Consider the following 18474-nt stretch of genomic DNA (forward strand, 5'->3'; position numbering starts at 1 on the left):
AGTGCTGTTAATCAAAGATAGCAGCGCGTCCTCAACACCTCTCTCTGCCTGATAAGCGAATTGATTTTGGTCTAAAAGAGGTGAAACCTCATGGAGAAGTTGTTTTAAAATAATTTTTTCAAAACATTTCATAACTGTAGATGTAAGGGCAACAGGGTCATTGAGTTCCTTAGGTCTATTGTTTTTAGGCACAGGCACTATTAGGGATTTTTTCCATAAACTGGGAACAACACCAGTATCTAGTGACTGCTGAAACAACCTGTGGAAGGGCTGTGCCAACTGATCAGCACACACCTTTAGTGTCCTGCAGCTGATACCATCAGGTCCACAAGTTTTACGGGGATTTACACGTCTAAAATAAGATTTGACATCATCCATAGAGATGTCAATATCCACACCTTTCATGTCTCTTACTGCTGTGATGGCGTCATTCTGTTCTGCTTTAAAATCATGTGTGTCAAATCTACAGTAAAAATCGTTTAATTGATTTGCCATGTTAAAGTCATTCTCTGATACCATAGGGTGCTTCTTGGGCTTGTATCCTGTAATAGATTGGACTCCCTGCCAGGCTCTCCTAACATCATTTTTGAAAAAGCTTTCTAACTTATGTTTGTATGCTGCTTTGCAGTCATTGATCTTGCTTTTAATCTTTTTCTGCACTATCCTTTTCTCTTCAACTATATAAAGCTCAAATATGGGCCGTTTTACGAAAATTGATGGCTAATTGCAAATTTGGTAAGACGTGTCGGACTTTAGCTAGGTGCTCCGTACAGTCTGACGAGAAAGCGGCAACCTCCATACCCAGTGAAAGTCACCGTTTCCCTGGGTACTCGACTACTGGAATACTCGGGGCGGAGCTGGCTGGCTGCCGGCTGCCGGCATAACTAGAGTAGCTATATTTACAGTTTGAATTTCGTCACGCCACTTAGATAACATCTACCCCAAGGTCTTATAAAGCTAACAATGGTGTCCGATTTCAATTTAATGCATTTTTGTGAACATTAGGGGTTTCGTTAGCTGCTAGCTAGTCCCTTCAATCCTATGTGTACAGATCGCAGCTAGTTAGCTTCATTTCAATGTCCGATTTCAATTGAATGCATTTTTGTGAATTCCAGAGGTATTCTAAGAGGAGGCTAGCTAGCTCTCATTGATAGAGCTCCATCCAGCCGCACCCAAAAAACGGTGACTTTGCGCGGGTATGGAGTGCCGTGGGCTGCCAGCCGTGACGGAGCTCCATCTACCTCACAGCAGGCCGGGGTCTGTGAAGGAAGGCAGGCCGGCGGCGAGGCAGCAACACAGGCAACACCGGCCGCTGAACTCCGACACACAGTCAGACAAACTTTGCAATTAGACATAAATTTTCGTAAAACGGCCCATATTTGACCTCTACACAGTTCATTTCTCGCATAAAAAAGTCTCAGAAGTGAATTTAGTGGTAAAACAGCAGATTAACAATGTATACAATTTCTGAGATCTACGCGACCTATTCAGAAGACTAAGCTGACCTCAGATCAGTGGTGTAGCCTATGTAAATGTTGGAGGAGATTTGCCCGTTTTCAGAGGCCGTTTCAAATTGTGAGATTTGCAGAGGAAAGAGGTGTCAATGGGATTTTGAGGTTTTATGTATGTCCTATTTACCCACTAAACTGTCATTATTCAACTATGACAAGGTAAAATCGGTTTTGCATTCAATCACCCCTTTAAAAATGTTTTGATTGGCTGGAGTGGTTTGTTGTATTTTGGTGCACAGCCTGTGCCCCTAGTGTTTGTTTGACGTTTACGCCCCCTGTGTTGTCTCCCGAGACCGGGCTTTTTCACAGTGTACTCAGGGGACAGGCAGCTACTGGATCAAGGAGAGATGCCTACGATTTGAGACAAAAATGAAATTGCACTGAAACCATGCAGGAACTCATAGTGCACCTTTAAGCTGCATAAAATCTCACATCAGCCACCACTCTTACTTCTTACAAAACAATGGAAGTACTAAATAGGAGTAATGTTCAACTAATGCATGGCTCATGATGATTTAATGCGTGAATCACTGCTGACTGTATCATTAATTTCTGTTATGATATGATAGGTTTATTTGTGTTATTAATTCAGATATGCCAACATTTTTATTCAACCAAATTGTTAACTGTAATAATACGCATAGCCATAACACCAGATTTGCTAGTAATGGTCATATCGTTGTACCTAGCCTAAGGACTTGCTCATCGGAAAACAAAACTGTTATGTATCGAGCCATAACAAACTGGAATAAGTTACCCCTGAATATTTGGTTAATTAAATATAAATCATCTTTCAAAATGTTTATGCAGAGGCATCTATCTGGCATTCAGATAAAAGATTGAATACTGGAAAGTAACTGCATTTGTCTTAAATTGTTTAATTATTTATTTATTTTCATTATTAAACATAATGAAAGAATTACACATACTCCACTAACAATATTCAGGAAAGGTGATTGAAAATTATAGTATGCTGCTTTTACCACAGCTGGCTCCTAAACCAATCCGTTCCTGAATGCATTAAGTTTAAAGCTATGGGCGAGAACGGCGCTGAAGCAGAGGCTTTCTGTGCCTCTATCGCAGGTTTGGCGCACAGGCCAACATTTACGTAGATTTGCGCATGTGTAGACGGGTCTCATACTGAGTTGAATGATCAACGGTGAGGCAAATAGTGCTTTCCATTTGTACTGATTTTCCGAGGTCAAAGTTGGAAACAAGCCCCCTGACCTCGGATTTCCGAGCTCGAAACTCGGACAACCTTTATAGTGCGTTCCATTTACCTCTGAACTCGGAGGCCGTAGCCAGGAATGACATCACACCCGAGTTGAATGTGTTCCATTTACAAGTCGGATTTTCATTGTTTTCATTAGCTTTATCCAGGTTAGCCATTGTTAGCAATGCCAGTTTATAACGCATTACATCATTTTTGTGTGCATACAAACAGCGTAACAACATGTCCACAGATAGAATATGGACAGCACTGCGTGTACAACTGATTTAGTGAGACAGAAATAACACAGAAGTGCTTATAACTGTGTTACTACTGCTTTCACAACTGTTGATGCACAGAGCAGCCATGTTGAATTTTTAGCTCGGGGTACTCGGTAGTTGCCCGAGTTCCGAGCTCGGAAATCTGAGGTGAGGGGGCGTGTTTCTGACTTTGACCCCGGAAAATCTGAGTTCCGAGTACAAATGGAACGCACTAAACCTTGCAGTAGAAGGAGTTCAAAATCAACATAGCTGCCCCCTATATCAACAGCTGTGAAAGCCGTAGTAACATAAAGGTATAAGCACTTCTGTCTTATTTATGTCTCACTAAATCAGTCGTTCACACAGGCATGTTCAACTTGTGACGTCATTCCCAGCTCCAATTAGAAGCAGAGTAGGGCGGGACATTCCTTCGGGATCCTTGATAACGCAAATTCGCGCCCTGAACTTCCCTGTGATGGATATTTCATACTTAAAGTGCTCATATTATGCTCATTTCCAGGTTCATAATTGTATTTAGAGGTTATATCAGAATAGGTTTACATGGTTTAATTTTCAAAAAACACCATATTTTTGTTGTACTGCACATTGCTGCAGCTCCTCTTTTCACCCTGTGTGTTGAGCTCTCTGTTTTAGCTACACTGTAAAAAAAAAAACAGTGTACAGAGTGAGACATCTCACTTCTGTTCCATCTGTGTTGGGAGTCACACATGCGCAGTAGCTAGGTAAGGACTACTAGCCACTCAGAAGCAGAGTATGAGGGCGTGCCACGCTAGCAGCTAGGTGAGCATTATAACGTGTGTTCCAAAGTGACCACGTTTGTCTCTGAAGTAAAGGCTGGACTACAATAGAGCTGTTTGGAGCAGTTTGTGAACAGTGTTTTCTGTTGGAGATGGTAAGTCCCTTTGGGGTGGACTTTGGGCTTTTTCACTTTGTAAACCTATAACATGCACAAAAAACATAAATAACACAATAAAGGAAAGGGAAAATGCCAAAAAACATAATATGAGCACTTTAAAAATGTATCCACTTTGTCTACAAGTGAAGTAAGTGCCCCCTTTATAATCTATAGTTATATAAACATATTTGACACCAAGATGTCCCTCTGTTTTTTTATCCTGGTGTGCCGTCACCATACCCTGTGTGGTGTGTGTGGTTATGGTGCCATGTGCTTATGCGCATGTTGTAGAAGTGTATATATAAGTTGCTGTGTTATTGATGCGCTAACACCAAGCCTCCTGTCTTCTCTCTCTCTCTCTCTCTCTCTCTCTCTCTCTCTCTCTCTCTCTCTCTCTCTCTCTCTCTCTCTCGCTCTTTCTGTCTCTCTCTCTCTCTCTCTCTCACACGCTCTTTCTGTCTCTCTCTCTCTCTGTCTCTGTCTCTCTCTCCCTGTCTCTCTGTCTTTCTTTCCCTCTCTCTCTCTCTCTCGACACAAAGGCTTTTATTGTGTTATGTGCTAGGGTTAGGGTGTCCATTATGTGTCCATTGATTAGGTTTGATAGTCAGATGTGGAGCTATTGCACAGGCTATCCATGCGTAATGAACCTAATTTGCGTAAACGTAACATGTTAATACATAGGTCACTGCCTACCCGGACAAATAATACACTGCACGTTACTGGTCAGAACTGATTTGACGTAAACACTAACACTGTTTTTATGTGTTGTTGGTGACTCTAATTAAGCCCGGAGGCGGCAGGTGTGTGAGATGCAATCGGAAGGAGAAGCTGAGAGCTTGAAGCGGCAAGACGAGAGACGAGACAGTATTTTTAAAAACTGTTTTATTTATCAGACAACACGACTATTTGTAAATGCACCTTTTATAACCTGAACTTCGAGGAGTGGGCTGGTGCGGAGCCCTGGCGACTACGGAGAAGAAGCTGTAAGGTGGAACAGCTGTCGTTTCCGAGGAGGAAGCCACCGATCACCGAGTGAATACAACACAACCCCTCATGAACATAGAAAGGTGAACACTCATCCAGGCAAACTAAGGTCTCATTCTCACCTTAAATGCAACACGCAGGGGTGTCGGACTGGGGTTAGAAATGGGAGGTGGGCCCAAATAGATGTTAGAATGAATAGGGGTGGATGCGGGGAGGGGCCCATAGGAAACACCTTTCTACACAGTAACAATAACTAACCACACCTACTCCCATAAAAGACCTATCATATCATAACACTCACCATTAACAAATGATCAAGTCACCATGACTGATTATTTCACACTTACAGATCATCAATTAAGGAATGTTAATTCACAGTTACTTTATGCAGCCAAATTAGCTGGATTCCACTTACATAAAAGTGTATTTCAGACCGATGCATTTGCTAGGCCTCCCTGAAAGCAGGCTAACTATTCTTATAGAAATATGAAAATACTTTCTTTTTTCTCAATTTCAGTCCACTCTCCTCTAATTTGTCAATTGGCACCCGTACATGACCATTTGATTAAAAAAAAGCTTCATATTTCTGTAAAAAATATAGGTTTGATTTAATTTGATTGCATATCAATTAATGTATGAAGTAACTGTGAATTAACATTCCTTAATTGATGATCTGTTAAGTGTGAACTAATCACATGACTCATAGTGACTTGATCATTTGTACAAGCAACAGGAATCCATGATACATCCTGCATTAATTCATGCATTAAATCCCCATGAGTCATGCATTAGTTAAACACAGTGGTGTAGTCTAATGTATTGTAGTGGGTATACTGTACTGTATATTGGCCAGAATCTGCCTTTGGGGGAGGGGGGTGGCATATCATAGTGGAGGGTCTGGGTGTCCTCCCGCAGGGAAGTTTTGAGCATCGAGCATGCTCATGCATGATTGATTGATGCACATTGAGCAACAACTTTATTTCCTCTATTCGGATACTAGCCTAGAAATCTAGATGCACCCTAGCGGCAGCAAATTTAATTTGCAGTCAGGGGGGTCTAGGCACTCTCCGTTGGCTTGCGAGCTGGAAAAACCAACTCTAGTCAGGCCAATCACATCGTGTATAGAGTCGGTGGGAGGGCTTATGGCTGCTGCTGCTGGGAACAGCGCTCTTCTGGAAGACTTGGAGTTAAGCTTTTCTTTGAGAAAAGAACAAAGAACGGCACTGAAGTCAGTCTTAAAAAAGGAAGATGTGTTCGGAGTTTTGCCGATCGGATACGGCAAAAGTTTAATTTAATCTATCAACTAGCTTCGCTACCTTCTTCATTGCTCTGCTTGGTTGTAGTGCTATCCTATTGCGTGCAGAGGGAATTTGAAAGACAACCGTTTATCCCGCCCCTCGGATTGAGCCCTGTCAATGGTGAGTTCCGAATAGCCTGACAAGCCAGACCCACATCAAGATGTTGGGTCTGGCTTGTCAGGCTATTCGGATACACTTTTATGCACCAATTTACAGTGGAAATGTGAAGAAAAAAAACACAGATGACAATTCAAAATATATCAAAAATATAATGGAAAGTATGTTGTTGTGGGTCATTGGGCATTTTTAAATGGGTATATGAAAATCCTGGAGCTTTCTTAGTGGGTATACTGCGTATACCTGCACATCACATAGACTACACCACTGGTTAAACATTACTTAACTATATGAATTGTACCCTTACTATCGAGTGTTACTTATTTTACAGACTTCCTACACACGACTGTAGTGTTAAACCTTTATCTCTGTGTGTATCTTTGTAATAAATGTCTGACAACCTGAGCACGGGAAGGGATTTGGAGGAAAGCCAGCAGCATAGTAGACAGTGTTGGGCAAGTTACTTCCAAAATGTAATACATTATAGATTACTAGTTACTGTCATTTGAGAGTAATTAGTTATATTACAATATTACTGTCTCTGAATTGTAATGCGTTACACTACTTTTGCATTACTTTTGAGTTACTTTTACCAAAATAACAGGTGAAGTTTGATTTGGCAGCTAGCTTGTGAATCCACTTTAATACATCATAGATTATTCATATTTTGTATAATTAATATAAATATGCAAAGTAACTAAAGCTATAAAAAATAGATAAGTAAAACGTATAATAGGCAATTAGGAGAAAATTAAAATACTCAATTAAAAGTACGGCATTGTTGTAAAATGTTTGTTTATAGCACTTCAATAAGAAATTCATGTTGTTAGGTTAAAACACTCTAAAGGAAATGTTCAATTATAGTGTGATTAAAACTCACTATTTACATTATTTACAGTACTTGATTTACAGCTGATTTGTGAAAAGGTAGCCTACACAACCTTGTTTAACAGTAATTTAGTTTTACTGCGAACCGTCACAGGAAGTGCTTTTATTTTGAAGTAGGCTACACGGAAGTTGTCTGTTGTGTAGCCTACTCTGAGAAGCAACATGTCCGTCAGGCTCAAGTTGTTCACTTTCTTGTTTGTAAAACTGCAACATATTGAACAGTAAATGGTCACAGTAAAAGACAAGCGTTTTTGGTCGTCATTCGAAGCCATTCCACTACAGGCATAGTTACTCTCCACGGCTGATAAAATGCAATGATATTTACGTGTAGCAAGCCTCAACATTAATTCCCGACATGTTTATATCTGTCAGCCGCTGACGTACCGTGACCTGTTGGGACATACATGCTGTCCGTACCGTCTCTGGTTCTAGCTCTGACCACAGGAACAGAAACAGGACAGCTCACTTCAACGCAGCGTAATAACTCCTGAAAATAATATCCATCTCGCAAATGTATCTGTCTCTGCAGTCATCTCAACCATCGAATACAGCGACAGGAAAATAATACGGCTTTTTTTTGCCGTATTATGTGAAATGTGTCGCGGTGTTGGTGAATTCTTAAAAAAAACGCACCACTAAATGTTGGGTTAAAATGCGTTGTAACTCGCGTTACTGAGACTGTAACGAGTATAATATTACCGAAATTTAATTAGTAATGCGTTATATTACTGCGTTACAGCAAAAAGGAATACATTACTGTAATTGCGTTACTTTTGTAACGCGTTACTCCCAACACTGATAGTAGATGCGGTAGATTTCATCCACACCCCTCACCTAGGATACAGCCACCAAGTGACAATTCTCCTGCACAATCTTTCAAAACCTTGCAAGTATGCTTTTAAAATTCTGAAGCCGTCCAGTGCTGAATATTTGCATGTATCCAGAGATAAAAAAGATACACATAAATGAGGTTTTTAAAAATGCATCAGGCTGGGCATGTGGCAACATTCTGGACCTGGAACACATGTGCTGGTAATGCTCCTGCTGTTAACCAAATGTTTTCTGACAGAACTCATGCTGAGGTGGAGTGGGTCATCTATGCGCTGGGTATCTCCATAAGGTGATCTCTTAATTGTATTATATGAACCCTTCACTCCCACCGTGCTTCAATTGCGCAATGGTTCCCTTACAGGGCTTGAGGCAGACACTCAGCCCACAATCTGCACACCTTTGATCAAAGCAGCTAAATAGCATTACCCAGATGGCACCCTGAGGGCCAAGGTCAGAGCCCAACTGTTTCTTGACTTTTTCCATAAGACATTTTCACATAATGTGAGCTAATACAGCGGCAATGTAGATCAGAGCCACAGGGCTGAGTGTGGAATGTCTAAAAACCTTATCTGTTTGTGTGCAAGGTGTGTGGTAAGAAAGACAATTAATAAATATAGGGCTGCAACTAACAATTATTTTCATTGTCGATTATTTTCTCAACTGATTAGTTGTTGTGGTCTATAAAATGTCAGAAAATGGTGGGGGGGGGGGATTCGATCAGTGTTTTCCAAAGCCCATGATGACGTCCTGAAATGTCTTCTTTTGTCCACAACTTAATGATATTTAGTGTACTATCGTAAAAGAGTGAAGAAACTAGAAAATATTCACATTTAAGAAGCTGGAATCAGAGAATTTTTACATTTTAAAAAAATTACTCAGACTGATTAATCAATTATTAAAATAGCTGGCGTTTAGTTTAATAGTTGACAACTAAACTATTGATCTTTGCAGCTCTACAAAGGTATTTATAAAGGTTAGGTTGAATCACCAGGGTTAGCACAAGGTTAAAGTCTGGTATTAAGGTTAGTGTTAGGAGTTAGTTTAAAGCTGCTGCATTCAATATTATAGTATACTATATTGTTATAGTAACAATGAGTCAAATGACTGTGTAATGTAAAGTCGTCGCTCATAGTGACGAAGCCACAGAGAATTACCACCCAACTCTGCAGTTATGATCTGCTCTACAGCTAACAACTTCACTGTTTTGGTTCAGTGTCAGCTGTTTTCAGAACCTTAGCACCTAACAACAAAGTTAGTGACTAGCTGATGAACAAAGTGGAGCACTCAGCAGCTAAAGAGCCAAATATTTCCCTTATGAGCTGGTGGAGACCAAATGTATGCTAATGATGCTCTGTATCTGTAACTGTTTGCTACCATATTAGCCGTATCAACTGGCGGTGGCCAGTAGATTCCTCAAACTTCACTACAGGTTTGTTGTTGTTAGTTCTTTTTGTTGAACTTAAGACGATCACTGTCCACAACATCATGGAGTTCCTCCATAATGTTTGAGGCCTCGTAGCTCGACACCTTCTATGCTCACTTTGTTCTCCTCAACAAAGAGTTAGCTGCTTGGCCTTAGTAAACAGTACAAACATGCACAACAATAAAATTAAGGATGATGTCATTTTGGGGTATGTGTTATTGTACTTTGGCATACTTTTTTTTTTTTTTTTTTTTTAAAGGTTGCATCTACCTCAATTAATCACTGATTTAATGCTCCACCTGCAAGTGACCCAAGTCAAACACATCCATAATGTTGCCAGGTGCACACTGGGTCTGGAAGTTAGTTAGTTAGTTAGTTAGTTAGTTAGATAGATAGTTAGATGGATAGATAGATAGATAGATAGATAGATAGATAGATAGATAGATAGATAGATAGATAGATAGATAGATAGATTTTTTTGGGATCAATAAATTATATATATATAACTTCTGCAGTCAACTAGGAACTTCTGCCTTTCTGCTGTTTTTGATAATCCCTGTTGCATTGTGACTGCAGAGCCGGATGCAGCTCAAAATGCTTGAAAACTTTGAGGAGTAGTGCACTGGGACTGAGAGGCTGAGTTAACTTATATTATGCATTTAGAATGACTAAGCAGAGAAGTTTAACCTAGAGCAAATTGTGAAGGACTTCTGTATGCATGCTATGCACAACCGTGTGTGTGTATGTGTGTGTGTGTGTGTGTGTGTGTGTTTGCGCTATGCAGTGTGTAAAAACTGTGAAGTGTCTCTTTTAGCTTTCATGTGTGTGTTGGTGGCGGCATTCACTGTGGAGTTACTATTGTTTATCCATCTCATATTTAACATTTATTTTTCCAGGAGTATTCTCATTTAGATACATAATTTCTTTTACTCCTGGCCAAGACAGCAACATGAATAAATTCACACAAAAGAAAAAAGCAACTGACTTTAAACAAACAGCAAATTACATTAAACTATAAATTAGCAATGTTGAGAAACATGACATGTAGTGGACAAATAGTCCTTAATACTGTTTTTATAGTCTTCCATGTTTATAAAGTACTCTAGAAAACACCAAGGTGAGGCCGCACAAAACTTTAAAAGCGCTTTCACCATAAACAGTGTGAGTTGGAGGAATCATGTTGTGTAGTCTGCCTTGGTGATACTGTTCTGCTGTTGATTCAATAAGAAGTGTCAGGCTATTTAACTTATGTAGCTTAATAATGCTTGCTGCACCCGCTGCAGAGTCCATTTTGAGTTTTGTCTTCTATGCTGGTTAATTTTCATAAGAATACCTCAATTTATCTATGCTGTCTAATGGTTGAAACAGGCATAGCTCTTTGTGGGTTATAGACAGAGATAAATAAAATGTTCATTTCTCACCAGTTAGGCTCACAGGTGGTTCCGATCTTGCTTGTAGTGTAACTGTTCCAGCCCAGCACTGGAGGGATGGTGCAGATGAAGGAGAAGGTCCAGACGAACACCAGACCCAGGACCGCATGCTTCGTTTGCAGTCGGATGTTTCCCAAAGGCCGGCAGACCACGAAGAATCGTTCGAAGGACAGAACAGAGAGGGACCACATGGCCACAATCCCTGAAACAAACAGCAGGAGGTTAGTTTGTAGGAGCTGTCACAAACACACACCACTAAGTCCTGGAATTAGTTTTTTGTAACTATGAAAGTCACAGCTCTGTGGTTTTCATTTGCTATGACAGTAATAAACTTGAAAAAATGTTTTCTGGAATGTCTCCTGTCTCCTGTCTGTCTATGTTGCTAAAAATGGTGTATGATTGGGTAGAGAGTGTACAGTATGGGTACATTAGGCTACCTCTTAATGGGCCAAAAAAGGCCGACTGTAATTATGGTGATAAGTCTCTCTCGCAGATTACCTATCTCTTCACAGCCAGGTACTTCTAGTACTTCAACTGGAGAGGACAAAGTAAGAGAGGTGGGAACTAGGGTGTTTTATTATGTCACACACATTTAAAAAGAGCCTCTGCAAAGGTTCACTAATACAATTAACACCAGTACTTCAATGCTGTATATGTAGCTTTTTAAAGTGGGCTAAAACTGACTATCAAAGGGTGTATTTTTCTAGAAAACCATGTGTTGTTTTTACCCAATAAGCTTTAATGTACTTATCTTTAAAGCACAGCTGCAAATAGATACAAAAAAATAAATAAATAGTGACTGAAAATACTGTCACCCTGAGCAGAATAATAAGTAGAGCATCCATCCTACTCAGCTTAATTACTCGGTGACTTCCTCACATATACGCACGTGCACACGCACACGCACACGCACAGGTGATACCAATGCAACACAGCTGTCAATCACTGAAACTGCTGTCAAGACTTTGAATTGAAGTGGCTTTCCACCACAAGCCCCTTGAAGATGTAAGCCTCACTTCAGTGGGCTATTGATTGGCGTCCTCAACCATAATTTATCACGTCAGATGGTTTCTTTTAGCGTCACGCCGGCTTCTCATCCTACTAACAAAATGTGGTTTTGTGTTGCCATGTGCTAGAGTGCTCTTTGCCCTGCGATATTGGTTTTCATACAGTCCTTAATCATGAATAATAGTACTTTTTTGTGTGGTGATTCAATGCATCACAACACCCAACACACCAGGATCCACTAGGCAATATGCCCAATATGCCCATTGACATTCAGATCCATACACCATGTTTCTAGTGTACTTAGAGAAATGTAGCGAAATTCATTGTCTTGATGATTCCATTATCAGTATCAGCATGTTAAGTGTAATATCCCAGGCTATATGAATTCAACTGACATGCAATGTAATGCAGGTCAAGATCCATATAGGATATAGTAACTCATAATAAGGACGGACACAAAGCTGTCTGATTAAAGCTCCACAGTCATTTTAATGGACAAGTTTTCGATAATATTCTCATAAAGTGAGGCTCATTATTTTCTCCTGATCATTTATTTAAAATGAATGTTTTCTTTTGTTGATAAATATGACAGTTTGACAGTCTGTAATAAAGACATCCTGTGACTCCCTGTGTCACTCCTCTGTAAGATGTCTGAGTTGCCAATATGAGATTGCACAAACCTTGTTAATAAATCCAATAAGGAGCCTTCAGCAGAGACCACAAAAACAATCCACTGACTTATGCCGAACGACTTTTCAAGCGATTCCACTGTTACAAACAATTTTTTTAAATATCTGAATGAAATCATGAGAATGATGCTAGAGGCGCCCTCCCATCGTCTCTTGTTTAGTATAAGGTGATCATAAAACTCACTCCAGGCTGTCTTAAGTCAGTCTTTTTCCCATCTTGACATTCCGACAAAGTTTGATTTTGTCATACATCTTTGTAGTTAAGTTCAGCAGTGGAATGTAACTAAGTACATTTACTCAAGTACTGTACTTAAGTACAAATTTGAGGTACTTGTACTTTACTTTAGTCTTTTCTTTTCATGCTACTTTCTACTTATACTCCACTACATTTCAGAGAGAAATATTGTACTTTTTACTCCACTACAGCCCGACAGATAACCGACGAAACACCCATCAACCATGTTCTGAGTGTTGGCGTTGCATAGTTTGTCCACCAGAGGGCGCTCTACAACATCCCTGTTGGCAACACGCTTTGATTTTTTTTTGTTGTTATTGAGTTTTTGTTCAAAGGACTTTAAGTTTCATATCTTAAGTTTGTATTTTTATACATTTTATTTATCAGAACTTTAATATATTTTGATGTTTATTTTTAAACTGCATTATCATATTATTTTAGTGAGGACTCATAAATAACTACAAATAACTAATGTTAGGGAAATCTGTTTATGTTTTGTTACGCGTTTCTGGATTTTTTTTTTTGTATATATCGGCCGATATATCAGAATATCGAATTTTTAAATCACCAAATATTTGTATCAATATCAGCCTTAAAAATCCTTTATCGGTCGGACTCTACACTATCATCTGACAGCTTTAGTTACTTGATACTTTACAAATTAAGATTTTTGCACACAAAACACATATAAAATATAAGGTTTTATTATAGATAAAACTATGTAATAATATATAGGCCTACAGTTTGCTACAGCTGATATGATTAGCTGATTAAACAGAACTGTTTTGATCATTTCCACTTTCAAAATGTAAGGATTTTTCCACATTGAGTACTTTTACTTTCTATACAGTAAGTACAATTTCCTGATGATACTTACATACTTTTACTTAAGTAACATTCTCAATGCAGGACTTTTATCTTGTAACAGAGTATCTTTACAGTGTGGTATTAGTACTTTAACTTAAGTAAAGGATCTGAATACTTCTTCCACTACTGTTGAAGGTAAATAGTAGTCTTGCGTATTGTGACCCTGCAAGATCCCCAGTCTGCAAAAAAGGGTCTGTGACTAAAAAGTGACAGATTGTCTTGTCTTTTCAGCGCCTTCTATTCTATGGTAGGGATCAGTTAATTGAAGCTAGAGCATAAGTTCAGTGAGCGCCTTTATTTATTTCTCACGCATCTGCATTCCATCCTCACACACATGCTCACGCATTATTCCTTGCTGTCCTGTCCGGGGCTGTCAATTATCTTATCAGCTGCTCTCATCAGCTGATCTCATCTATTCAATAGCTCAGTGAAACACCTACGTTGTAAGCCTATCATCCTGCTGCTGCCTCTGTTTAAAGAGGATTCTCTCTCTGACTTTAGTGCAGTCATGCTGCTGTCATGTGCACGTTGCGTTCACAGCTGTTTAAAATCTGTTCTCCTCTCTGTTGCTGTCAGCTGTCATTTCAGTACAAAGCGTCGCAAATGGCAAAACCTCCCTCCACCTCCCCATCACCGCCAGTCATTGCAGATTCATCAGCTCCATCAGCTCCATCAGCTCCATCAGCTCCATCAGAATCATCAGAATCATCAGCCGCTACCATCACCCGTGTCTGGACTCATGGGGGGATTTATTTTGCTGCTGGCCTTCAGTTACAAAACTCCCTGTAGATCCCAAGCGCCGAAGACTTTCAACCAAGACTTCAATAGTGTGTAATCTATTATAATAAACATCCATCTTTACTTCATTCACTCGTCTCTCCTGATTGAAATGTTATTGGCGGTCACGGTGCTGGTAACCTACTTATGGCAAGTCATGCACTGCAGTTTGTGAGAAGGCTCCTGAGCATGCTTTGAAGACTCACACTGAGCTTTTGTTATTGATCCTACAGTCTGTTTTTATGCAGGAACAGTTTTCAAAAATCTACACCATGGGCTCGTAAAAATGTGGGTGAGTTACCCCTGACAGACACTGTAGTGACTTTTTCGACTGCTGCCTGAACTCAAGGAACTTTCCTGTCTTTTATCTTCACAATTTATACTCAGAATTGACTTTGCACACACTACCGTCCATCATCTCAATCCTTTTGTTCTAGCTTTAGTTTGCATGGGCATTATGTAATGCAGATTACACGCGCAGAGCTCCATTATGGGGGATGAGCTTGAAAGAATGCCCCATACAAGCTGAAATAGATTTACAAAATGAATTTCTAGAGCTGATTAAACAAGAACATTTTCACATTAAAAAAAATATTGTATAATCATTCCTATGTTGTTAATGTTTATGTTGCACTCTTTACTATATAGGGCGGCACAATATATTGTTTTGTTTATCGTCACCGCGATATCAACTGGCGCAATAAACACATCGCAAAATATCGCGAATGAGATTTTTGGTGTTAGCTGAAATACAAAACTAAATAGAAAACTATAATTATAATGTAGCTGTCATTCTTTTTTAGTGGTGCCTTTTTATATTCAACTCAATGTTCAATTTGTTCAATAAAAGAATGTTGGAAATTATTTCCTTTTGTTTGTTTTAAATTCAACAAGCAGTTTGTTGAATTTTAGCAGAATACTGAAAGCAGCAGTAATGCTGAACTGATTTAATGTTTGTTTATCGCAAATATCAAAATATTGTGAATTTCAGTATGCTTCTCTGACATAGTAAGGATTGCTTATTTTACATAAACAATCATTTCATGATATGAATGTTCAAAGAAACTGAGCAAAGTTACTGACACCCTGATCCTCAGTCCACTTTTTTCATTTTTGGCAACAGTTGTAGCTGAAGTGATCTATCACTTATATTTTACCTCCCTCCCAGATGGTCTAACTTATCAACAGATGTTGAAGTCAGCACTGACGGAAGTCTGAGGATGTGTCATGTGGAGCTTTTTTACAGTCATCACATTATTGCAATATGTGTATTAAAAAAAAGCTCCGAGACTGACACCTAGACACCCAGTTATGGAAGTTGTCTTAAGCATGCCCTGCAATTACAGCACCAGAAAGACAATTAAAAAAAACAAAAAAAAAAAACAGGTAAACCTACCGAAAAAAGTGACAGCAAATCCCTCCAAGACGCAAGCCCACCTCCCAAGAAAGAAATAACCCCTGGAGTTTGTCAGGAAACTTATTACTCCACCTGTGAGGGAGACCAAAAAATCAGCGATTGCCAAATTAACTATAATATAGTTCAGGGGCTGTCGGAGTTGTTTGTACTTGAAAGTGACAAACATGACGAGGAAGTTTTCGCTCAGAGACACGGAGGTGACGAAGAACATGAACACAGCCAGGAAAGTGAAGTTCCACGGCGCGATGCTCTTGATGGGTCCTTTAAACGGGTCATCAGGAGGGAAGAGTTCAGCCGCTGCAGTGTAGGACACAGCGTTCACTGACAGACTTAAAGTATCCATTGTCTAAACCCAGCGTGTAGGCCACACTAACCGAGGGAAAAATCCTGTTTCTGTTCTGTTTCTCACACTCCCAACTTCACGTGGAGTCCCTCCTGAACAGCGCGCGCTCACTAGTCTGCGTTCAACTCGCTGACTGCGCTGCGGAGCATCCTGTGCGTCCTGGGACTCTTCTTTCACAAAGTTTTTGTGTTGAAATCCTTATTGGCTGATGTGCATATTGCAGCACGGTGGGAAGGTAAATAAATCCGCGAGAAATGTTGAGTTGAGCTGTTGGAAAGCGTGTGTAGAGCTACGCGTGAGAGCGGAGTATTGGCGGTGCGCACGATGCACGGTGCGGGCACAGGCAATGTCTTGGAAAGCGCTAGCAGCAAACGCGTGAATGACCGATATTTGGCATCCTGGAAGCTCTTATATAGACGGCTCCGGCATCACTGCTCTGCTGCCCTTCAGGAGAGGCGTCAGGACGCCACGCGCCCTCTTCATGTGCGCTTCTTTGGTTTGCGCGCTGCGGATTTTTTTTTTTATTTTTAACAACGATCAATTCCACTTTGTCCTTAATCACATTCAGCCATGAGTCATACACCAAATGAGATTCTGTTTTCTTGGCGCTCAGGAATTACACTTTGAGATCTGATGGCTTTGCCTTTTCCAGCGCGCAATTCAATAATCCTGCCTAATTAGGCACTTCAGCAGGTTGCTTGGTCACAGTGGGCATTGTTGTATTCATGCAAATGAAGTAGGCCACACGTGTTCAGCTTTCACACATTTCATGTACTGTGCAGCAAAAAAAAAACGCGCTGCATAAAGGCAGCTTTGAGTCTTTTGAGTCATTGGGTCGAACACCTGCGTGGTCAATTGGATTGCATCGATCAAATCGAGCCATCTAATCAACTTGAATGTACTTCAGCGCTTTGTGCAGAGGTCTTTTCAGTGCAATTATGACATACAAGTATACAAACAAAAGCCTCATCCGCCTGCTACATAATGTAATTAAGAGGTCAACCCACCAAACAGGCAGGGCTTTGATTCTTCTAGATGACCCCCCCCACTGCCACACACACACACACACACACACACACACACACACACACACCATCATCATAATACTCACTAATCATCTTATGAGCTAAGGCACTGTTCGTTATTTAATTAAGGAGCCACCGGAGGCGTTTTGGGACCTTTAATCAAAATAGACCTGACCCTCCCTTCACCAGCACTATATTTTTGATGACCTTTTAAAATGATTGGGAGAAAAGGGATGATCCTCCCCAAAAATGTATTGTACTGATTTGCATTTGGCAAAGATGAACAGATTCCCAGGGATTTTTTAAACAGCCATGACATACTAACTAAACCATTCTCTTGTTACGCATCCCACTCCTCTGTTATGGTGTGGTGGCCATTTCAGTAGATTTACTCACTAACATTGTTGTGGAAACACAACAAGTATGGAAACTAAATGCACACTTCATGCATTACTGCATTACTTCAAATACTAAGTTACTCTTCTAGTAAACTAGTATTCACATGAAATAAAACAATAAAACATTGAGACCATTCAGCAAAGCACACTGGGTAATTCAACACTGGTTGCTATGGACTCATCACTAGGCTTCCTCAGTCATTGTATATTTTAGCATAGGTAAGCTTGCCAAAGCTGAACACTATCCAAAACTCCATTTCTAAGATGAGCGTCAATTTGGGAGCTTGCATGTTACCACTCCTTCCTTCTCAAATGCCTTGAAAAGGCTGTCATTTGCACATTTTCACAAATAATCACAAATAATCACCAGGACGAAAGGATATACCTCCCGTCTCATGCCTTTCCGGCTGCCGGCTGGCGTTGTCTGCGGCCTGACTTTCGGCTTTTCAAAATAAAAGCTTGCATCTCGTCCGCTATGTTTTCGTACGGTGTTTTGGATGTTGTTGAACTAAGCAGTACGGCAAACTATTTTTTCATCAGATGTCTTAGTTACAACAGGATTGACCTAGCAAAGCAGCTTTGTGTTTATATGTGCGAGTGGAATTTATTCAGTTTGGGTCTCTAAAGCTATAGGTCTGGCTGACTAAACAGGGAGGGACCCATCTGCTAGCGATAGAGGCCGAGACTGAGAGAGCTACATGGAGCTACATGGATAAATATGCACCAAACAAGCCACTTTGAAATTTTGCTGTTCTCATGAATACAAAAGTTGGGTGACCCTCCCCCCTAGACTAAAAAAAATTGGATGACCCTCCCCTCAACAAAGAATAAAAAGACATGACCCTCC

At 40.1% G+C, this 18474-nt stretch overlaps 1 protein-coding gene across 1 annotated transcript in view; it reads right to left on the reverse strand.

The window, feature by feature from the left end:
• The window catches only part of valopa (vertebrate ancient long opsin a), a 35771-nt gene extending 19060 nt beyond the window's left edge, over window positions 1–16711 (reverse strand). Inside the window, exons 1-2 of the mRNA XM_031284322.2 lie at window positions 15841–16711; window positions 10860–11070 (exon numbers count right to left, since the gene is read on the reverse strand). Coding sequence (XP_031140182.1) covers window positions 10860–11070; window positions 15841–16204 — 575 coding nt within the window. The 5' untranslated portion in view covers window positions 16205–16711. The remainder of the gene's footprint in view (window positions 1–10859; window positions 11071–15840) is intronic.
• Between the last annotated feature and the right edge of the window lie 1763 nt (window positions 16712–18474).

Source organism: Sander lucioperca, chromosome 15 (assembly GCF_008315115.2).
Source record: "Sander lucioperca isolate FBNREF2018 chromosome 15, SLUC_FBN_1.2, whole genome shotgun sequence".
Taxonomy (NCBI): Eukaryota; Metazoa; Chordata; class Actinopteri; order Perciformes; family Percidae; genus Sander; species Sander lucioperca.